Genomic DNA, 18678 nt, shown 5'->3' with positions numbered 1-18678 from the left:
AAACAAAACTTATCAGCTCTATGTGGGTAGGCATTGCTAGTAGCAATGAAATCGAGAAGACTCGTGGTATTATGTTACGTACGTCACGAAAAAGGGGATTAAGTTTATCCTGTACAATGAAAAGCGTATGGACAACTTTCATTCGTTAAATTATTCAAATAGATCATACCTTCTAACAGTAGGAATTTACCGCAAACGTTTGTGACATCTGGTTAGCCAATAAAGTACGTGACCAACGAACTGAATGCGGCAAATAATGTCTAGTCATGTCTGATACTAGCCTTCTTTAGCAGTGGAAACAATATATATTAATTGTTCCTGAATCGAGTAGTATTGTTAGTACAAAGGCAGCACTGCATCGATTGCTGCGTGTTCATTAGAGACAGGATTGTCTTAGCGTTGATTTCAGTTATGGTGTGTGTTAAAGTGCACCATTGTTATTTCTTTTCTGGAACTTCCATATATAAATATGGCACCAGTTAGCCCCAGAAGTCCACAACGGAAAACGCTAGAGAAGTTAAGTGAAGAAGAAAAAGCAGCAAATCGTGAGAAAGAAAAGCATAGAATGCAGCAGTACCGAAAGACAATGTCAGCATCGAAGGCAAAAAGTGCGTCGACAGACAAAAATACGCATGCAGAAGTCCGCAGCGAAAGGAACCGAGAAGAATCTGTCCTATCTGGATCGAGTATGGGCTATCAGAATGCTGCATCGTTAGCATAGCCCTAGAAGAAAACTCAGAGTGGTTAAAAAATAGTGGAGCAGTTTGGCGTGGCACAAAAGAAAACACAACAATGTAAAAGCATCGTACTAAGAAGCAAGGCAAAAGCAACCGTAATTTCTACAAGAGTGACAATATATTCCGAATGCTCCCTTGGAAAAGGATACCGTTTTCATGTACAGCAATGGTGGGAAAAAGGAAAGATGCAAAAGAGACTCATGATGTTTTACATCAGCGAGACACATAAGCTCTTCATTACCGAATTTGCAAAAATATATCTATTAGTTAAACTAGTTTCCTAAACCTTCGCCCCAAAGAATGCATTACTGTGACTAAGTGGATCACTTGTCTTGCTTGTTCATATTATGAGAACATTCAAAAAATGATTGGCGCCAAAGTGAAATGGAACCAGCTACCAATGACAAAGAACGTGCTTGTTGAGGGAAGTGTATGCGATACAAAGAGTGAGATATGTATGAAGAATAAGTGCATGACATGTACGAACGTAAAACATACATCCAAGGTCTGTTGTATGAACCGGAAGATCGTGAGGAATTGGTTGAAGTTTATCAGTGGAAGAGAGGCACCCTAGAAATTGTTCATTTTCACTGGAGAAACAGTTACTGGTGCATCGGTGTCACATATACAACATAAGAAGACAAAACTAGGAGCTGAGCACCTTCAAAGAAGAAATGAAAATATAGATGAAGTGGTCTTGAAGACAGACTTCGCAAAAAATTACGCAATTAAGCATCAATATGAAGTTATGGCTGCCCACTGGTCAAACGCAGCCGATCCTACTGTCACTATTTACATCACAGTAGCATACTTCAGCGATGGAGAGCGAAGTTACGGAGTAATATCTGACACGAAAAACCATGGTACTTTCCAAATAGCCGTCTTCAATGATTTAAGATTTTGCTGGAATTGCCCATTAAAAAATACACCTGTGGACAGACAGAGCGAGCCAACATTTTAAGAACCGGAAATCCATTGTCTATCTAAAGCTACTAAATGAAATTGTACCAACAGAGTGGAACTTTCACGAAAGATATCATGGAAGATGGGCACATGATAGAGTTGGAGCAAAGACGAAAAGAGAAATTTGGTTCCGTGTTCTTCAAGGTAAAATAATAATGAAAAACGCTAGTGATTTCCATTCCGTCGCTCTCAAAAATACCCATCAAATTGAATACCTTTTTATATTGCATCAAGACACAACCAACTACGACTTTCCCTTTGTTATACCTTTCATGGACGTGAACTTACAGCAACTAAAAACCATCAAGTCCGCAAGATACGTTGTTCCTGCTAAAAGGTTTGTTGCTGTGATATATGAAACACAAGTGCCGATCTTGAAAAACTCGTCCCAATTGCACATTGCAATTTACAGCACCAGCGGAAGTGATACATATTCAGATCGAGATGAACCTGAGAAAAATATTTCGCAAAATGTCAGAGACAAATTGCTTCCCTCCCAAAATGTTGACATCAAAGTTGTGTTGCAGTGGTGTATGTAGTCGGACCGAGACTTAAAACATGTGGGACACGTAACAGCTGTCGAAAGTGATGGAATGCACCGAGTGAAATACATGCGTGAAAGTGATCAGGGAAAAGACACATTCTTTTGTCATCCAAGTGTAGATGACTTTGATTTTGTGGAACGAAATCGCATCCAGAAGGTTCTTCCAAAACCCCGTGAGAAACGAGATTGCTACACTTTTGCCCACGAGTACCTGAAGGACTTGAACGTTACTAATTAAAATGCACACTGTACATTTGTATGCACATTTTTATATTTTTCATACTATGTTGAATTTTGCGATGTCTGCTACTTCCAAACGACTATGCGTTATCATCAACAAATATCAGTAACTTATATTTGTTCTGTGGCTTTCCAATCAATCTCTCTTCGAGACTTTCAATTTTGAGTCTCCACTCCACAATTGTTTCTTCTAGTCAAAGTGCACACTGTTACGTACGTCACGAAATATGTGCGTACGTCACGCTAGTTATGATTTTTTTGCTAAGATACCGATGCATCGAAAACTCCGGTTACAATGCAGAAATAGCATAGTAGTAGTCACCTATACACGCAATTTTCTTCGAGCATACACATGCAACAGCAGAGCAGAATTTATCGTTTTCTTCTCGATGTCTGATTTCAATGTCCATTTCATTGTGCGTACGTCACGACGTTTTGCACATTTATGCAATTTGTTTTTGGTAATTGATTGATGTGTATTTTATACCACCTTAAAGCTGCATTTCCTATCTGTCCAATAAAAAAAGAAGTAAAGCGATATCTTCATTATGAAGGCCGCTACATTCAAAGAAAGTCAGAAAAGGAAGTCAACATGTTACGTACGTCACGTTGCTTTCACCCTCATATTTTATTTTATGATGATGATTGTATCTTTATGATTCTTTTCAGATAGCCATTGGAAATTTTGATCAGAGTAGAGGCCCCTGTCCATCTGGAGACCCGGGGCTACAGCCCCCTAAGACCCCTTCCTTAATCCGGTCCTGGTTATATTGTTCAAATGTTTTGAAGCAAAAGTTTTATATTTTTTCCTACATTTTCTAAAATTAAATTAACTATAATATTATTATATGATATTCAGTCATTTTTATAGGATATTGTTATATGATTATCAGTTATTTTTATATGATGTTCAGTCATTTTTTAATTAAGAAAATTATCTGCGTGTTAAACAGATATTTTCTAGTTGATTTTTTTTAATGGAACGCTTTCCTTGATTGTAATTGATTCATTTTACATTATTTCTTTACTTTAATTGTTTGTAGATCATATATAGCATGGAAAATGGCCTTTTAAAAATAATCAGTTACCAGTAAAGAGCAAACGATGATCCATTATTATGAATTGCACCAATTATGAAAGTAGTGGAAAGGATGTGTGATGCTTTGCAAATAAGCAAACATTCAGTAACAAACAAACTAGTCTTTTGTGTGTGTGTGTGTTAATAAACTAATTGGAATCTACTACTGAGAAGTTTGAATAATTGCGGTTGGCAACACATCTTGCGCATGCGTAGTAGTAACCATTTCCTCTCATTTTCATCTCACTCGCTCAGAAAGTAACGGTTTCAAAGTGCAAAGTTAGCTTGCGCCGTGTCTAGTTTATATTGACTTTTATGTTCGTATAGGTATGGACATTGGTTAAGTGAACTGCGTTATATGCAGAGATGGAGTGGGTCAGTGGATCGTGGGTCAAGATTCGTGAGTGTGTTAGTGGGTCAACAGGACGTGACTTACTGTGACCCACCACCCATCGTGACCCACCACCCATCGTGGCAATATTTTAGTGCATTGTACACAGCATCTTCTAAACACTGATGAATTTGTATACGATTTACTTTCAAGGCCTATATTTTTCTTCCTTTTTCATTTGTTTGTATTTACTTACCTGAAGTGAGTTAAGTGAAAAAAGAACTTCAAGTATTTTTGGATATTGATATTTGTAATTGTAATAGTAGCAATAGGACTTACTACTTGGCTTTCGAGAGACATACGAATTTTACAGTTTTTTCCCATTACGTTGATCTACTTTATCTTGATTTGAGACTCAAATTTCATTCTATTTTCCAGTGAAAAGTATCTGTAATTCAACAAGGAAATAATTATATGTGACAAATTTAAATTAATTCTAATATGGCCAATGACAAACACTTTTATCATTTTATATCGTAAATGTTAGATCCGCCAATATTGTAACAGAGCGGTGTTGAGCGATTAACCGTAGAAATTCGAACACCGATTAGTGAAATTTCATAGCCTTGTTTTATTACAAGTGTAAATTCTTTATTCAGTTGAGAGGAGGGTTTGGATCATAGCTCACAGTTGATGATGATGGGTTTTGGTGGGTAGTGAGTCAGAGTGGATCATGGAGGGTGGTGGGTCGGAGTGGGCCACAGTGGGTCAAAGTTAGTCACAGTGGGTGGTGAGTCTAAGTGGGTCACGGTGGGTGGTGGGTCAGCGGGTCATGGGTCGAGTTTTCATTGACCACGCCATCTCTGGTTATATGTATTTTTTTTAAAATAATGTTCAAAAGTTATCCCTACAAAATAAAACAAAGAATTTTACGAGAATCGAAACAAGATTATAAAAATCTTATTTCCCGTCTCGAGCACAATTATACAGTGAATTACATAACATTAAAAAGACAACATATTTATTGTTTTCTACATCTTATATAATGTAATCACTACTTTCTTATAATGGCTATATAAAGATGCAAAGACAATGTTAAGCACTAGAAGCATAATGTTAATGACAATTATGGTCGTCAAGAAGATAGCAGAAAACTCCCAAGAGAAGAGATAAGGTAAAACAGGTACCACATTCTCTATAAACACTTCCAGCAACCACAAGGCCCACGCCATCTTCCTTTTGACTTCCCCAGGATACACCATCAGCGATATAGCTGCATAAATGAAAGCTTCTCTACGTGACTCGTCTTCAATAACACTGTCAACTTCTCTGAGATAAACGTATGTAAATATGAATCGTATCACAACAACGTAGATTAATTTAATTGGAAACATAGTTGAAAAAAATATCAGAGCTGCGATTCGATAGCCTGAAAAGAAAAACACAGGAAAATAACTAAAATATTAATAACAAATATATACGAGGGTAACTCAAATATAATCCGCAATTTTGACATAACTCTTCTCGTATTGTTCATACGGTCCTCTGTTCTCGCGTATTTTATTGTTATGTTCTTGTGGTCATGCTATGAAAGTTTGATCCCAATTCTTCCATTGGTCTTCCTTTTATTGCAGATAGATCATGACCACTCCATTAGAAGTTTGCACCAAAGAGGAACAATGAGCAGTGATCCGGTTTTTGTGGTCGGAAGGTATACTCGTATCAGAGACTGCAATCCATTAGTGAAATCCATGAAAAATTCAAAAATGGGTCGCACAAGTGTTACGCACGAGAAAGGAGCTGGACGATCATCTACGGCTCCATCCTCGTGCCTAACACTTGTGCGACCATTTTTAAATTTTTCAATCATTTCGTAAACATTCCGTTGCAGCATGACACTGTTCCCGTATTGTGCCGAAAGTCTTTGATGGATTGCGGCCCCTCATACATCTTCCGACCACAAAAGCCGGATCACTGTTCGTTGTTCTTCTTTAGTGTAAACTTGTAATTGAGCAACCATAATTATCTGCAACAAAAGGAAGACAAATCGATGAATTAGGATAAAACTTTCATTAGTATGACCACAACAGCATAAAAATAAAATATACGAAGACATCAGTTGATACATGTTATTTTCATTCCTTTGTTTCAGGATTGCTATTAGAGAACATATTATGAAAGGGAGGGATATATTTTCCTCCCTTTCACAATATTTGTTTCAAATGTGTTATGAAACAGAGTGACACTGCTCACAATCACTTCACACACTTTCAGCACAAACAATTAGTCAATAAATTCTTTTTCCTATTTAAATTATCCACTTCCACATATCTGTGACAGCAATCCTGAAACAAAGGAATGAAAATAACATGTGTCAATGTAGCCAATATAAATTTAGAAACATCCATACTGACTAACAAGAATAATGGCTTGTATTGAGTACTGTTCGGAAACGTAATACCTCTCTAAATAACTCGAAAGGTGGATAATTGTGTAATTTCAAACGAATACAACAAGAAACAAATGAAACTGAATATAAATTCCTTTGATGCTGCAAGTAAATAACTCCAGGCAAATAGTTATGGATCTGAACCCAGATATTCACATGGTCAATATCGTGCAATGCTTGGTTTATGTTGAATTTTGAATTAAATCCCATTGAGTGTCCAAAATGCAACTTTGTGGTGTTTTAGTATACATATGAGACTACAATCTGAACAATTTTGAAAAAATTCAGAGGGACATTTCTATGTCAAATTTAAAATTCAAATTTTATTTGAATTTTTGAAGTGCTATTTTTATTTTACAGGTTATTTTTAATATAGTACAACTTGTAGAACAATCTTTAAGCTTTCTCACGGTGTTTGTTCCACGTCTCTAGTGCACATATTAACCATTTTACGACAATTTTTAATAATCACTGTAACTGAAAAAATGCAATTTTTTGACATTTTTGAACACCTTGTATGGAGACACTTTTAGGGGGAGAGGTAATATTTGGAATTTTTCATCTTTCACTGTAATAAAGCTGCACACCAATTTTTACAAAAATCTGAGATAGTCAAGTCTGATGACTTGATTTGACATGGAATGTCCCATAGAGAAATAAAGTTCGCAACTTGAAACGTCACACTGTCGTCGTAATTTTCAGAATGTTTTCCGCAAAAATTACACTTGGTATTTCCCATGACAGGAGAAATTTCTAATCGTGTCTCGAAAACGAGATAAGAACTACATAAGAGCACTATTATAGTTACAGCTAACTCTTAGATTTCAAACACTGTTTTAGTATTACATGACTAATGGTATAGAAACTACAAATTAAACTGGTTGTAAATGGAATGAAAGAGCTGTAGGATCATGGTTTTTTTCAACATCAGAGGATAGCACCTCTTGCAGAATCTGTTGTTGTTACAAGCTATAGAAAGTGTTGTACCGTGGTCCCTGAAGCCCCCGACCCTGTAGAAAAACTTTTTTATTCTCCCGTAATAATTTTTAATGGATTGTGTCTTTTAACTACCTCGTAATAATGTACTCGAACACTTTGTGTAAGCGTAATAAAAACTCGTTGATTAATTTGATCGTGATTATATTATTTTTACTGGATCGTATGCATAGCATATTCTGTAGAACAGCTATGTTGTGGTCATATTAAAAATTGGTATGGGATCTGAACGTAGAGATATTGATACTCTGAAACTTACCATTGGCTGATCTATATTAATTTTAAACCAAGAATTTTAATCTATCAATTCCTCACGTCTTTTGTGTGAGAGATTGAACAGAACCGTTATGGGTGGTTACTACTGAAATATCTTATATTGAGTTAAAAAATTTGCATCCAATTCCATTTTCACGCACAATTGGAGTGCATAAATTCTCTTAAAATTCCTAAGTCTCGAAAGGAATAGGGTGTGAGAGAAATCAAGTATCAATTTTGAGAAACTACCAAATGTTCAATTAAATTTAAAGGGGAACAATTTTGTAGCAAGTTCGAAATTATACCAGGAAATTTAAGCCAAACCAAATGCTGCAGAGGCGAGTGTATTGTACCCACAATATCAAATGGTGATACAAATTTAAGCAAAGGATTATCACTTGAGTCAAGAGATGACTAGATAGAGGCCATCTACGTATTAAAATGCTAGGTTTATATGCTTGTGGTCAAGAGAAGTTTATATGTTTGTGGAAAATTCCTTTCGACAATGAGATCTCGAAAACCATAAGCTTTAGAAACGTGCCATTTTCGCTTGTCGACTCTAAATTTTATGTAGATTTGCCAGTTCTGACTCATTTAAAAAAAGTCTTTATTTTTCTATTCCACATTTTATGTGTCGTTTTGACCCTATTAGTTTAATATTGTCAGTAGGATGTTAAGATTGATGCCCTTGTGAAAGACAACTAGTAGAGGAGATACGCAAGTTGATTGATGGACATTTCAGGCGCTTTGCTTTAATCCGAACGACAAAACCTATTGGGAAGCTGGCAACTTCGAACACTTGTGGACCTACAATGAGGCGTAATGGGATATGGAATTATAAGAAAAAATATTTGTATTTGGTACCATCTGTTACTTATTCAAGTTTGCCACGAACTCACCCCAACATTCTATATATTAAAATACCACATTTATATATGTGTCTATAGTAATTTACTCCGTTTGAGAGTCTTCCTGTCCTTGTGTTTGTAAAGGGACTTGCACAGATATAGTGAGAAGTAGGAAGGACATTCACTCTCATATTAGAACTGTGCGCTGTGTAAATAGGGCAGGTTCAGAGAGAAATTAAGGCATTAGCAAAGTTTAGTGGTAAAATAGATGATATTCCCGCTAGTAGTACTTTTATTGAAAAATTTGAGGAAGAGTGTGATTTAGTTGGTATCGATAAAACTGTTTCCTAAAATCTCGCCTCACGTGTTACTTGAACCGTGTTCAACGTGGTACATGGCAATTAGGTCTAGATTACGTACCTATGAAGATTTCAAAAGCATTCTGTTGGCAAATTTTGAAAATGATTTTTATTCTAGCTAATCGTGACGCCCAAATTAGGAACAAAAATTATGACAATCGAGTGGATCATAGTATTATGGATTTCGTTATCAATACTTATAATGAATTGAAACAACTCAATCCTTTCCAACCCGATTTCAGAATTATAGCGGCTATCAGGATTTTGCTGCTTTATAAATTACAGCAAGTCTTGCTTTCTTCACAGTGCATGAATTTTAATCACCTACTCTTAATTGTTCAAAAGTTTGAAAACCAGATATCTGTACAATATAGTGGAAGTAAGAATATATGCAATAATCCTAATAATACATTTCCTATACGTAACATCAATTTAAAACCAGGTACAAATACTGAAAGTTGTTATTCGACCCAATGGTGATGCAGCTAGAAATAATGTAAATAATAAGATCAGCGCCGTAACTTAGATTTTTCTGGGGGGAAGCATTAATACGCGTATTTGGACCCCGTAGAAAAAGTTGTTTTTCTAATTCTTGGGCCCCCTCTTTCCATCTTTCTCGTACTGTTTATGGGCACCGGAGCCTGTAAACCCTCCCGCACGGCAACGTCTGTAGGGCTGTTAGTTACTCCCCTGGGCCCTTTCCATATATGACAAATTAATTAAGGGGACAATATTGACAAATCTGAAAGCCATACGAATAAATATTATTTCTAGGGCCCCTAATAGTGGACATTTTTTATTGAAATGGGCCCACTTCTAATTTTTGTTTTAATTAACTTTTGTGTGCTTTTTGTTTATGTAATGTAGCGAAGCTCTGTTTGATGCTCCATTTATAATTTCATGTTCGTATTGTTATATGGAGTAAGAAAATTTGGTCTTAAAATGGGCCCCCCTGCGAACGGCGGAGACCTTCCCTGCGCGCTCACAAGTTACGACCCTGAATAACATTGCTTTTAGAAACAACAGGTATAGAAATAGTCGGTACAGTCAGTCTAATACAGCTAATGGTAATAGATTTGGTAATTATCGAAGTGGGATAGATGACAGGAATTTTTACAGTAGAAGACAAGCAAATAATGAATCGAATTCTACATGCAATATTGTACAAGATTGTGCAGTGCAATGTAACCTAATTGACACAGCGTACAGGGCTACTTTAACCTAACGCCTGCTGGCGTTGAACAAATTGAAGCTCATGTCAGCAACTAAAACTCGGTGTTGTAAACTCATACATGTTTCAATTAGTGAAAATGCCCTTTGTATCATACGAAAAGCAAATGATAATGAAAAGTAAACTGGTACACATTATTACAACTTGGGTTACTCAAAAAGTGTTTAATTTAAATAACGTTTGATTTTTCTGATTCATTTTAATAAAATAATTGTTCCATATATAATTTTAAGGTGATACCAATTAGTGTTCGTTTCTTTCTCTTTGATTATCGTTACGATTTATTACAATATTTATTCTATTGCTTGGCATATGAATTGGTTTCTGATTTAATAACAACTGCGCCCAAACAGAACATCGTTATATCGCACTTTAACTTGTAATGGCTCAAATGTTAATATCAATTATAAATACTAAGAAAAGAATTCTATTATGGACCTAAGTAAAATAACTAAAGTGTCACATTTTGAATATGTCCTATATTTCTTGAACTCTTCAGTAAAATATAATTAATTATTATGAAATAAGTATAATAAAATGATATATTGAATTAGATATGTAAAGTTTAAAGTTAATGAATTAGTAATTTTATTATGTAAGGGCAGTTCGAAAAGTAATGTGACTATCCTAAGTATATGTTAAGTGAACTAATTCACGATCCAGGGTTCTTTCTTAAATTATAAATAATTTGAGAATTCCTATGGTTCAGGAGCCATATACAACGATAAGGTTGTATGTTGTATATTTCGTTGTATATCTGATATAGTAGTTAGGGAGGTAGTGCTATAATTATAAGCACTAGTCACAAAATAGAAGGAGAAGAAATGAAATGTTTTAACTTTTACGTCCCACGATTATGGTGGCTAGGCTGAAGAAGACGGTGATGATGAGAAATTAATGAAATGGTGGAATGAAGAAAGTGGGAGGAGACGGGAGAACGCCGATACGGTGTTTGTCCACTACAAAGTCCACTTGGCGCGAGCTGGGATCGAACCAAGAGCCCCATGTACCAAGGGTGAATGCTCTAACGCTCTACCACTGAGCCACCGCCGCCCAAGAAGAAGAAAGAAAGAATGTAAGTAACGTTTGTAGATTATCAATTAAATGATATATTTATAATTGAAGCAGAAGGATCAAAAGTTGAGAAAAGCTTTGTTATCATTTTCAAATTATAGTTGTCTTTTTGAGATGAATATATTTCTGTTAGTACGTTGCTATGGTGATGATAGTCGTTGTCAAGGAAATGTTTATAAGATATAATTGTGACAGTCGTCATAATAGTTAGACGTATAATTTTGAATTGTGCAGTAAAGAACGTTATTACCGTCAAATATAGAGTTGCGTGCATTCTAGATTGGTGTATGTTTCTTCAAGCTATTTTAAATATGACTAATAGCTAAAATATATGCGAATATATATATGAACTGAGGTGTTATATGTGAGATTACGTTAAATTTTACCAATATATTACCTGCACTCGACCAAATCCATAGAAATTTCGTAGTATACATAGCAACAGTTTTCTGAAAAGGTAAAGTTCCAGACACATCGTAAGGTCTGAAGGCATAATTTGCAGAAAAAACTAAGGAACTTAGTGCAATACCTGCTATTAAAAAATTCAGATCCATACCTGGAACAAAGAAATCATTGCGAAATCATAATAACTTACATATATTAAATTACGATTCTTGTTACCAAGTAGATAAAGTTGTGAGACATGTGTGAAGTAACTGTGAAATGACTATCAGATAATTGTGTGAACTCTTGATTAAATTTGCTAAATTCAATTTTATTATTTTATTAAATTACGTTTATCTATAACAGAATCATGAACTCTTAAATTTCAAGAAACAAAACTTTTATTTATGATGTACATTCGTAGACGGCTTGAATAAGCATGTGTTTCTCAAGGGTTATTACTGAAATTACTAATAAACACGACTAGTTTCCTTTTTGCTTTTCCGCATTCCCTTCCGCCTAGCCTGAAGCTTCCTAGTCGATTGAATGAAGACTCATCGTTTTACGGTTAAACAAAACCACGGAAGACACGTCCACAGGGGGTATTTGCCACAAGGTTTGGATAGGTGCAGGATCATCGTGAGAAGCACGTCGCGCCATTGGAGAATGACCAACTCAATGTCTTGGAAATACCATTCTGTAGCTCACCGCCACAGATTCACTTGAGTTAGATACCTGGCTGGTGGAATGCAAGGGTGGACAACAACGAAATGTGCAATATTAACAATTCGTTATATGCTAAGGTTACTATTTTTTAATCCATTTCTGCACCTAGTTAACAACGTTATTAGTCAATGTAAATTTTAAAACGGTAAGCTCTGAATAACGTTACTCACTGGAACATTCTGCATTTTGGTACTGTAGTTACAGTCACCAAGGGATTAGCGTTACTCGAAATTCCCACCTATGCAGTAGCGTAGCGTTTACTTTCGCAACGGGTAGACAGCACAGGCACATCCACGGGGGAAGGGGGGGCTGGGTGAGTCAAAACCGGGTTCCGACATCCCTAAAACTTCTTAAGTCAATATACTTTTATTCACTTTCTTAATACAACTATACTTGTTTAGTAGAGAAATGATTGATGTAGTATGAAAATTTGATCTTACATATCATCTGTACTATTTCTCTTATAAAAACAAGGAAAATATAGAAGAAAGTACTTTACAATTACTTGTCTTGTCGAGTGCAGAATAATATCCGTTCAATACTACATAGACGCAGTGGCTTGCATCCCCCCAAACCCTGGACCCCTCCAGTTAGGAATTGTCTGCTGGGGCAGACCTTTTGATCACTCACGGACTTGTGGAACACTTTCTAGACAAATGTGGAGTTAGGCTATAGGTGGCATTTTATTTATTTATTTATTTATTTGTAAAAAAGTTGGGAGCAATGGCCCCCGTGCTCCCATAGCTCCGCCCATGCCCTCCGACCTCCCAACAAAAAAAATGGGTGCTTGCCTGGTAAATATTATTATTATCTCGAGTTCGGAACCAACATTAAGTTGTAGGGGAATGTCTCATACAGCCTCGGTGTTGGAAAGGAATATGGAACTCCTGACCAAATTTCGCTACAAACTGATTTTTTCGAGGTTGCACTACTGTAATAACATATGGAGACTTAATTTTCATCAACAAAACCCTTAACGATTAAATCAAACAAACATACCGATATTAATTCATTCTGAAGAATCTCAGTATATACATTGGATACGTTAAATTGAATTAATAATTTACTTCCTATGTATAATCGTACTTGCTTAGCCTTTGTAAAGTGTGATCTCTGATTCAAAAAGTAAACTCAGAAATTGGTTATTTTTAAAACTTGATACTAATTTTCATACGACAGCTTAGCAGGCCATTTAATAACAACTGGTGTAATAAATCTATATCTAATCATTTAGTTTGCACATAATTAAAACACATATCCAAATTCACATAAAGTTAGCTAACGATTTTAAAAACAACAACAGAACAGCAGACTATAAAACATCTTGCGCTCGCTTTTGCCTTTCGCAGTGTTGACACACACTGATTTTGCGATTAAACAGAAGCCGAAGATAGATCATGGAAGATTTACTGTATATGAATTACTGGTATTCATAAAACTTTCAGCAATTGTTAAGGTACTTATTAATTTATTTTTTTCTTCTATTTCTTGAAATTTTCTTTGAAATATTATTAAATATCTAAAATGAAGATAAAAAAGTTTGTTGGATTTATAATAGTACAATTGCGCTGAGTGTGGTATCACTGCAGCTGAAACATGTCTCATTGCCAGGTTCTTTCAGCGAGCGAGAACCCCACACAGCCACATGCGCGCGCCACTTTCAAGTAGGAGCTCCACTGATTTGTTCATCCGCGTTGAGACAGATTTCTTGATGTCTCTCTGTGGCCTGTTTGACGGAGACAGAACTTTAATTTCCCAGTTTTGAAAAATAAAATTATTTACAAACTAGATTCTATCACTATTGCTATTAACCAAGCTATCACGAATCCTATTATTTCTATATTTTTCTACAACATGAAATGTATATTGATTCTTATTATTTAAGAAATTCTAAAACTATGTTCTTTAAATTTGAAAGGGTAGACAGTGTCTCAGTGTCTCATAGCACTCTACGCTACTGCACCTATGTCGTACCTGCCTGAGATTGTGACTCTTGAAACCTTTTTTATAGGATCATTTTAGCACATACATGATATGGTTAAAGTATAAAAAGAGTGCTCTTAGTATTTTTGTAACTATTATTTTTGTACGTCAGAGTATAATTCATGAATCGCTCTTGGCTAGAAAATGAAGACTTTTGTTGGATACCTTTTGAAAATATCGTCTGGGAAGTTCCTGTTCTATCTCTTACAAGCCAATCAGTCCGGACTTACGCAACTGACAGCAACATTAAAACAAGGCATATCATTAATGAAAAGAATGAGCTGTGAAATATAGGACACAACATTTTGTATGTAAATCTATGTAATTCTAAGAAGTATTACTGGTATGTATGTTTATTGTTTTCATCTATGTACATTAGTCTATTATTTCTTATTTCTGTTGATAGGGTTTGTAATAATCAATCAACCCCTTACATTGCTAGCCCTATATTTTCCATTTACAAAACCGCAACATTATTACAAAAAAGACATTCCTTTTCGTTATTTAATCATACCTAGTAAATGCAAACTAATCCTGTAAAAAGTTACAAAAGTTTGATAGTTGTAAGTGATGGTACAATTGGGAAAAAAGTTGAAAGTCATAGCTAAAGTACAAAAATATAATATTATGGTAATACCAAAACTACACATTACACCAGTTCTATTTTTAAGCATACTTAATAGTTATTAATAAGCTGATTATTTGAAAAAGTTTTAAAGTGTGACAGTTGTCACTTCACAGTAGATATGGTCAAAATTTTCCGAGATCGGAAATTTCACTTTCCGGAATTGTTCCGAATTCCAGATTTTTCCGAAATCGGAATTTTTCCGAATTCCGAATTTTACCGAATTCCGAATTTTTCTAATTTTACTTCCCGGATCCGGAAAGTAAAAATTCCGGAATTGACCATCACTACTTCAGAGGAAAGGCATAATCTGTTAACAACAGTAAATCTGTATATTTCTCTACATTTACAACACACATAATAATACTAATACTACTACTACTACTACTACTACTACTACTACTACTACTACTACTACTACTAATAATAATAATAATAATAATAATAATAATAATAATAATAATAATGCAAAAATACCAAAAGCACCCTTTTTATTTGTTAACCATATTATATATGTGATAAAATGATTCTATGAAAAGAAGCTTTAAGAGTGTCATAGTTGTAACTTATGAGCAATGACACAATCTGTAACAAAACTTAAAACTGTATATTTCCATACATGTAAAATACCAAGAAAATAATAATTACAAAAATACTAAAAGCACCCTTTTTATTTTTTAACCATATCTGTATGTGCTAAGATGATTCTATTAAAAAAGTTTCAAAAGTTTCATAATTGTAACTTTTGAGCAACGGCACAATTCGTAAAAACCCTAAAATTTGTTTTGTATGCCCATTAATGTTTGACAGTGTAACCTTTTGTAAGGTTACTTAAGATCTAAAGCTTTTATTTGACACCTAGATGAGCCCAATAATTTCAAAAATAAAGAAGTTATGGTAATTTTAGTTCCATGATGCTGAGTGCTGGAAAGTAAAATTGAAGCAAAATTCACATTTTTCAAAAAAATTCTCCCCGGCCCATTTCTCATCCAAAAAATCGGAAAAAATTAATTTAGCATAATTTCATTGGTATTAATGTATGAAAAAAATTTGAAGAGAATCTGAGATATTCAAGCACGGTCATATTTTAAAATTAGGTGATTTGACATGGAATGACCCATTAGGAGAAACATACGTTTATCAATGCATAGATATGGATAGCCACCGTTAAAGTCACCGTTACCCATTAATATGTTAACGGATTGCCTCTATTAACGAAATTGGCCGAGATAATTGCTCTAGTTATCTATTGCAGAAAACAGAATTCAGAAAAAAATGCTTTCGTTCAAGGGTTATTGTATAGAGAAACGAACATACTAACATTAGAATCTTATAAGGCCCACAAGCAAGATAATACTAGTAATATATATTCTCTAACAATTTAGCTATAAAGTTCCAGTTTGAGGAAAATTAAAAAAAAAAGATCGCTCATTCTGCTTCCTTAGAGCTCTTGTATCAAAATGAACTATGTAAAATTTTTGACCAGAGAATATTTGTCCCAAATTACCCTAAATCAATACAAAGTATATTATATGAGATTTATTTTACCTTTGCTAAAAGCTTGGTCACCAGTCCATAATATAATGAATAAAAGGAGCAATGGAATAATCATTAGACAATTATCCAGAGAAGCAATAAGCGAGAAGTATTTAATAAATTCAATCATCTTTTCTTGACATTCCAATCTTCGTTCTTTTCCAGAAGCATTGATTTCGTATATCATAAACCTGGAAAATAAAAGAACATTGCATTTCATTGTATGCTTACTTGTACCACTCCATTTTCTTCGCTGATACAACATCCGATTGCTCAACAAAATCGGCCGTCCCTGCGACGAAACCCGTTCCAAAACTTCAGAAGAAAGTTTATGTTATGTCGTTACTACTCGTATATATTATTTAGTGATACTGCAGTGGCGTATTTAGGAAATTAGCTAGGTCAAGAGGATGCTTCCTTTCTCTTCTATAAATAGAATAAAAAGTTTGATTCGCTGCTAAATTTTTGTGTGTGTCATATCACATAAGATTCAACAGTCTGCAATTTTTGCCATTAAAACTTCATTTTATGCATAAATTAAAATATATTTAATTCACAAACTCAGGTGGGCAATTGCCCCCACTTCTTCCAAGTGTTATGCACAGCCTCCCGAAACAAAATCCTAAATACGCCTCAGTGACACCTTATGTTCAAACGGTGTTACATCCGAAAACTTAAGACGTCTTGGATCTCCATCCCACTGTTGAAACTACGGAAAAAATCGATACAACGGACACGCAATCTTTTCAATTTCTATGAAGCAGTAGATCTCGCCCACGAGCTAACTATAATTTGGATAAATATAACACTTCAAGCAAAATATTTAAGTTTACAAAAAATAGCAAAATGGCCAACAGCTGATAGAGAACAGTATCATTAGAATACAATTTAAATGAATTATTTCATTAAAGGATACATGAACATAGTTCAAATTACAATAATTTGTTTTCATTTCCATTAGAGGCTTGTGAAAATCTTCAAGAGATGCTTCGACGAGACGATTTCCACAGTAGAAGTATACCAAGTACTAATTCTACGAAAGGAGTGTTCCAGGTAAGTATAGCTTCGCAACAATTAAGTATAGCTTAATTTAGATTGTCCCGTTCTTCTAGGTTAAGTTAGTTTCAAGGATAGAATGTAGCTGACTCATGCATAGTTTGTAAATTATGGTGACTTCTTTTCATGAAACAAACGACAAGCGCTAAGCATGTATTCATTAAACAATTATCTAGTATTCGGAATCTAATTTTAATATTTTATTATATTACTTTATATTTTGTAGTATTTATTTATTCTCCTTTATATTACTTTATACATAAATATTATTTATTTGTATTTATTTCATATTTCTGCTTCAATATATACTTAGGTATATTGTAATATATAATAATTATATATATATATATATATATATATATATATATATATATATATATATATATATATATATATATATATATATATATATATATATATATATATATTGTAATGTCCCAACCATGTGAGACTAGTAAACAAACCTGAATACACTCTACCAGCTCTCACATGATTCCGAAGACGGAAGACATCATTTACGCAGCGCCAGTTCCAAAGATTCAACGAGGAACCCAAAGATAGATCCAGCTTAAAAGGAGGAGCAGCGGGATCTACTTGGGGGTCTGTCGGCGTGGTATCAAGCGATCTTCAAATTTTACGGCCTCGTGGTCTCGGAGAAGATTTCAGCGGCAGAGAACCAATAAACAATCAAGTCGCCGAGAGAACACAAGCAGTTGCCCTGGTACATTAGTAAAAGTTGTGATGTTAAATTAGGTTTCGTTACCGACAACGGAGAGTCTGCTCAGATTGGCAAACAATCTTGACTCTGAAAAAGAGTAATTTTTGCAAAAAGAGTTTTTTTTTTTTTTTTTTTTTTTTTTTTTTTGGTGCTGAAATAACTTCAGTATTTACAACATACTAACACACTCTTCCGTAGAAAAAGGAATTGTTTCCGGTCGGCTGAATCAACAAAGAAAAAAGATTGGCAGAAGAAAATGACCTACAAACCAACCCAAAAATAGTACCCCTCCTTCCCCAACTTCCCAAGATGAAATCGTTGCCACAATACAACAGCTATCATGTCCACCCACAAATCAACGCAGTGGTCCTAATACACCATCAACCCAGAAGAAGAAAAACTTGCCAACACAGAAACTCCCTCACGTACACGTGAGTGCTTAAAGGAGTCCCTCTGTAATTTCTATCGACCTCATAGGGAAAAACTCAAAACCTAACGAATAGGTTTCACTAACGTCACAAGGATGATTAACGACAAAGGGTCTG

At 34.7% G+C, this 18678-nt stretch overlaps 1 protein-coding gene across 2 annotated transcripts in view; it reads right to left on the bottom strand.

The window, feature by feature from the left end:
* Window positions 1-4887: 4887 nt before the first annotated feature.
* Window positions 4888-18678, bottom strand: part of LOC145664705 (uncharacterized) — a 121780-nt gene continuing 107989 nt past the window's right edge. Inside the window, exons 4-6 of one of the 2 annotated variants that reach the window (XM_081731570.1) lie at window positions 16372-16550; window positions 11503-11661; window positions 4888-5322 (exon numbers count right to left, since the gene is read on the bottom strand). In XM_081731570.1, coding sequence (XP_081587696.1) covers window positions 4925-5322; window positions 11503-11661; window positions 16372-16550 — 736 coding nt within the window. In that variant the 3' untranslated portion in view covers window positions 4888-4924. The remainder of the gene's footprint in view (window positions 5323-11502; window positions 11662-16371; window positions 16551-18678) is intronic. The other variant, XM_081731571.1, reaches the window with a different exon arrangement.

The sequence above is a fragment of the Thermobia domestica genome, chromosome 11 (genome assembly GCF_964235325.1).
Source record: "Thermobia domestica chromosome 11, izTheDome1.hap1.1, whole genome shotgun sequence".
Lineage (NCBI taxonomy): Eukaryota > Metazoa > Arthropoda > Insecta > Zygentoma > Lepismatidae > Thermobia > Thermobia domestica.
This window is presented reverse-complemented; position numbering and strand designations above follow the sequence as displayed.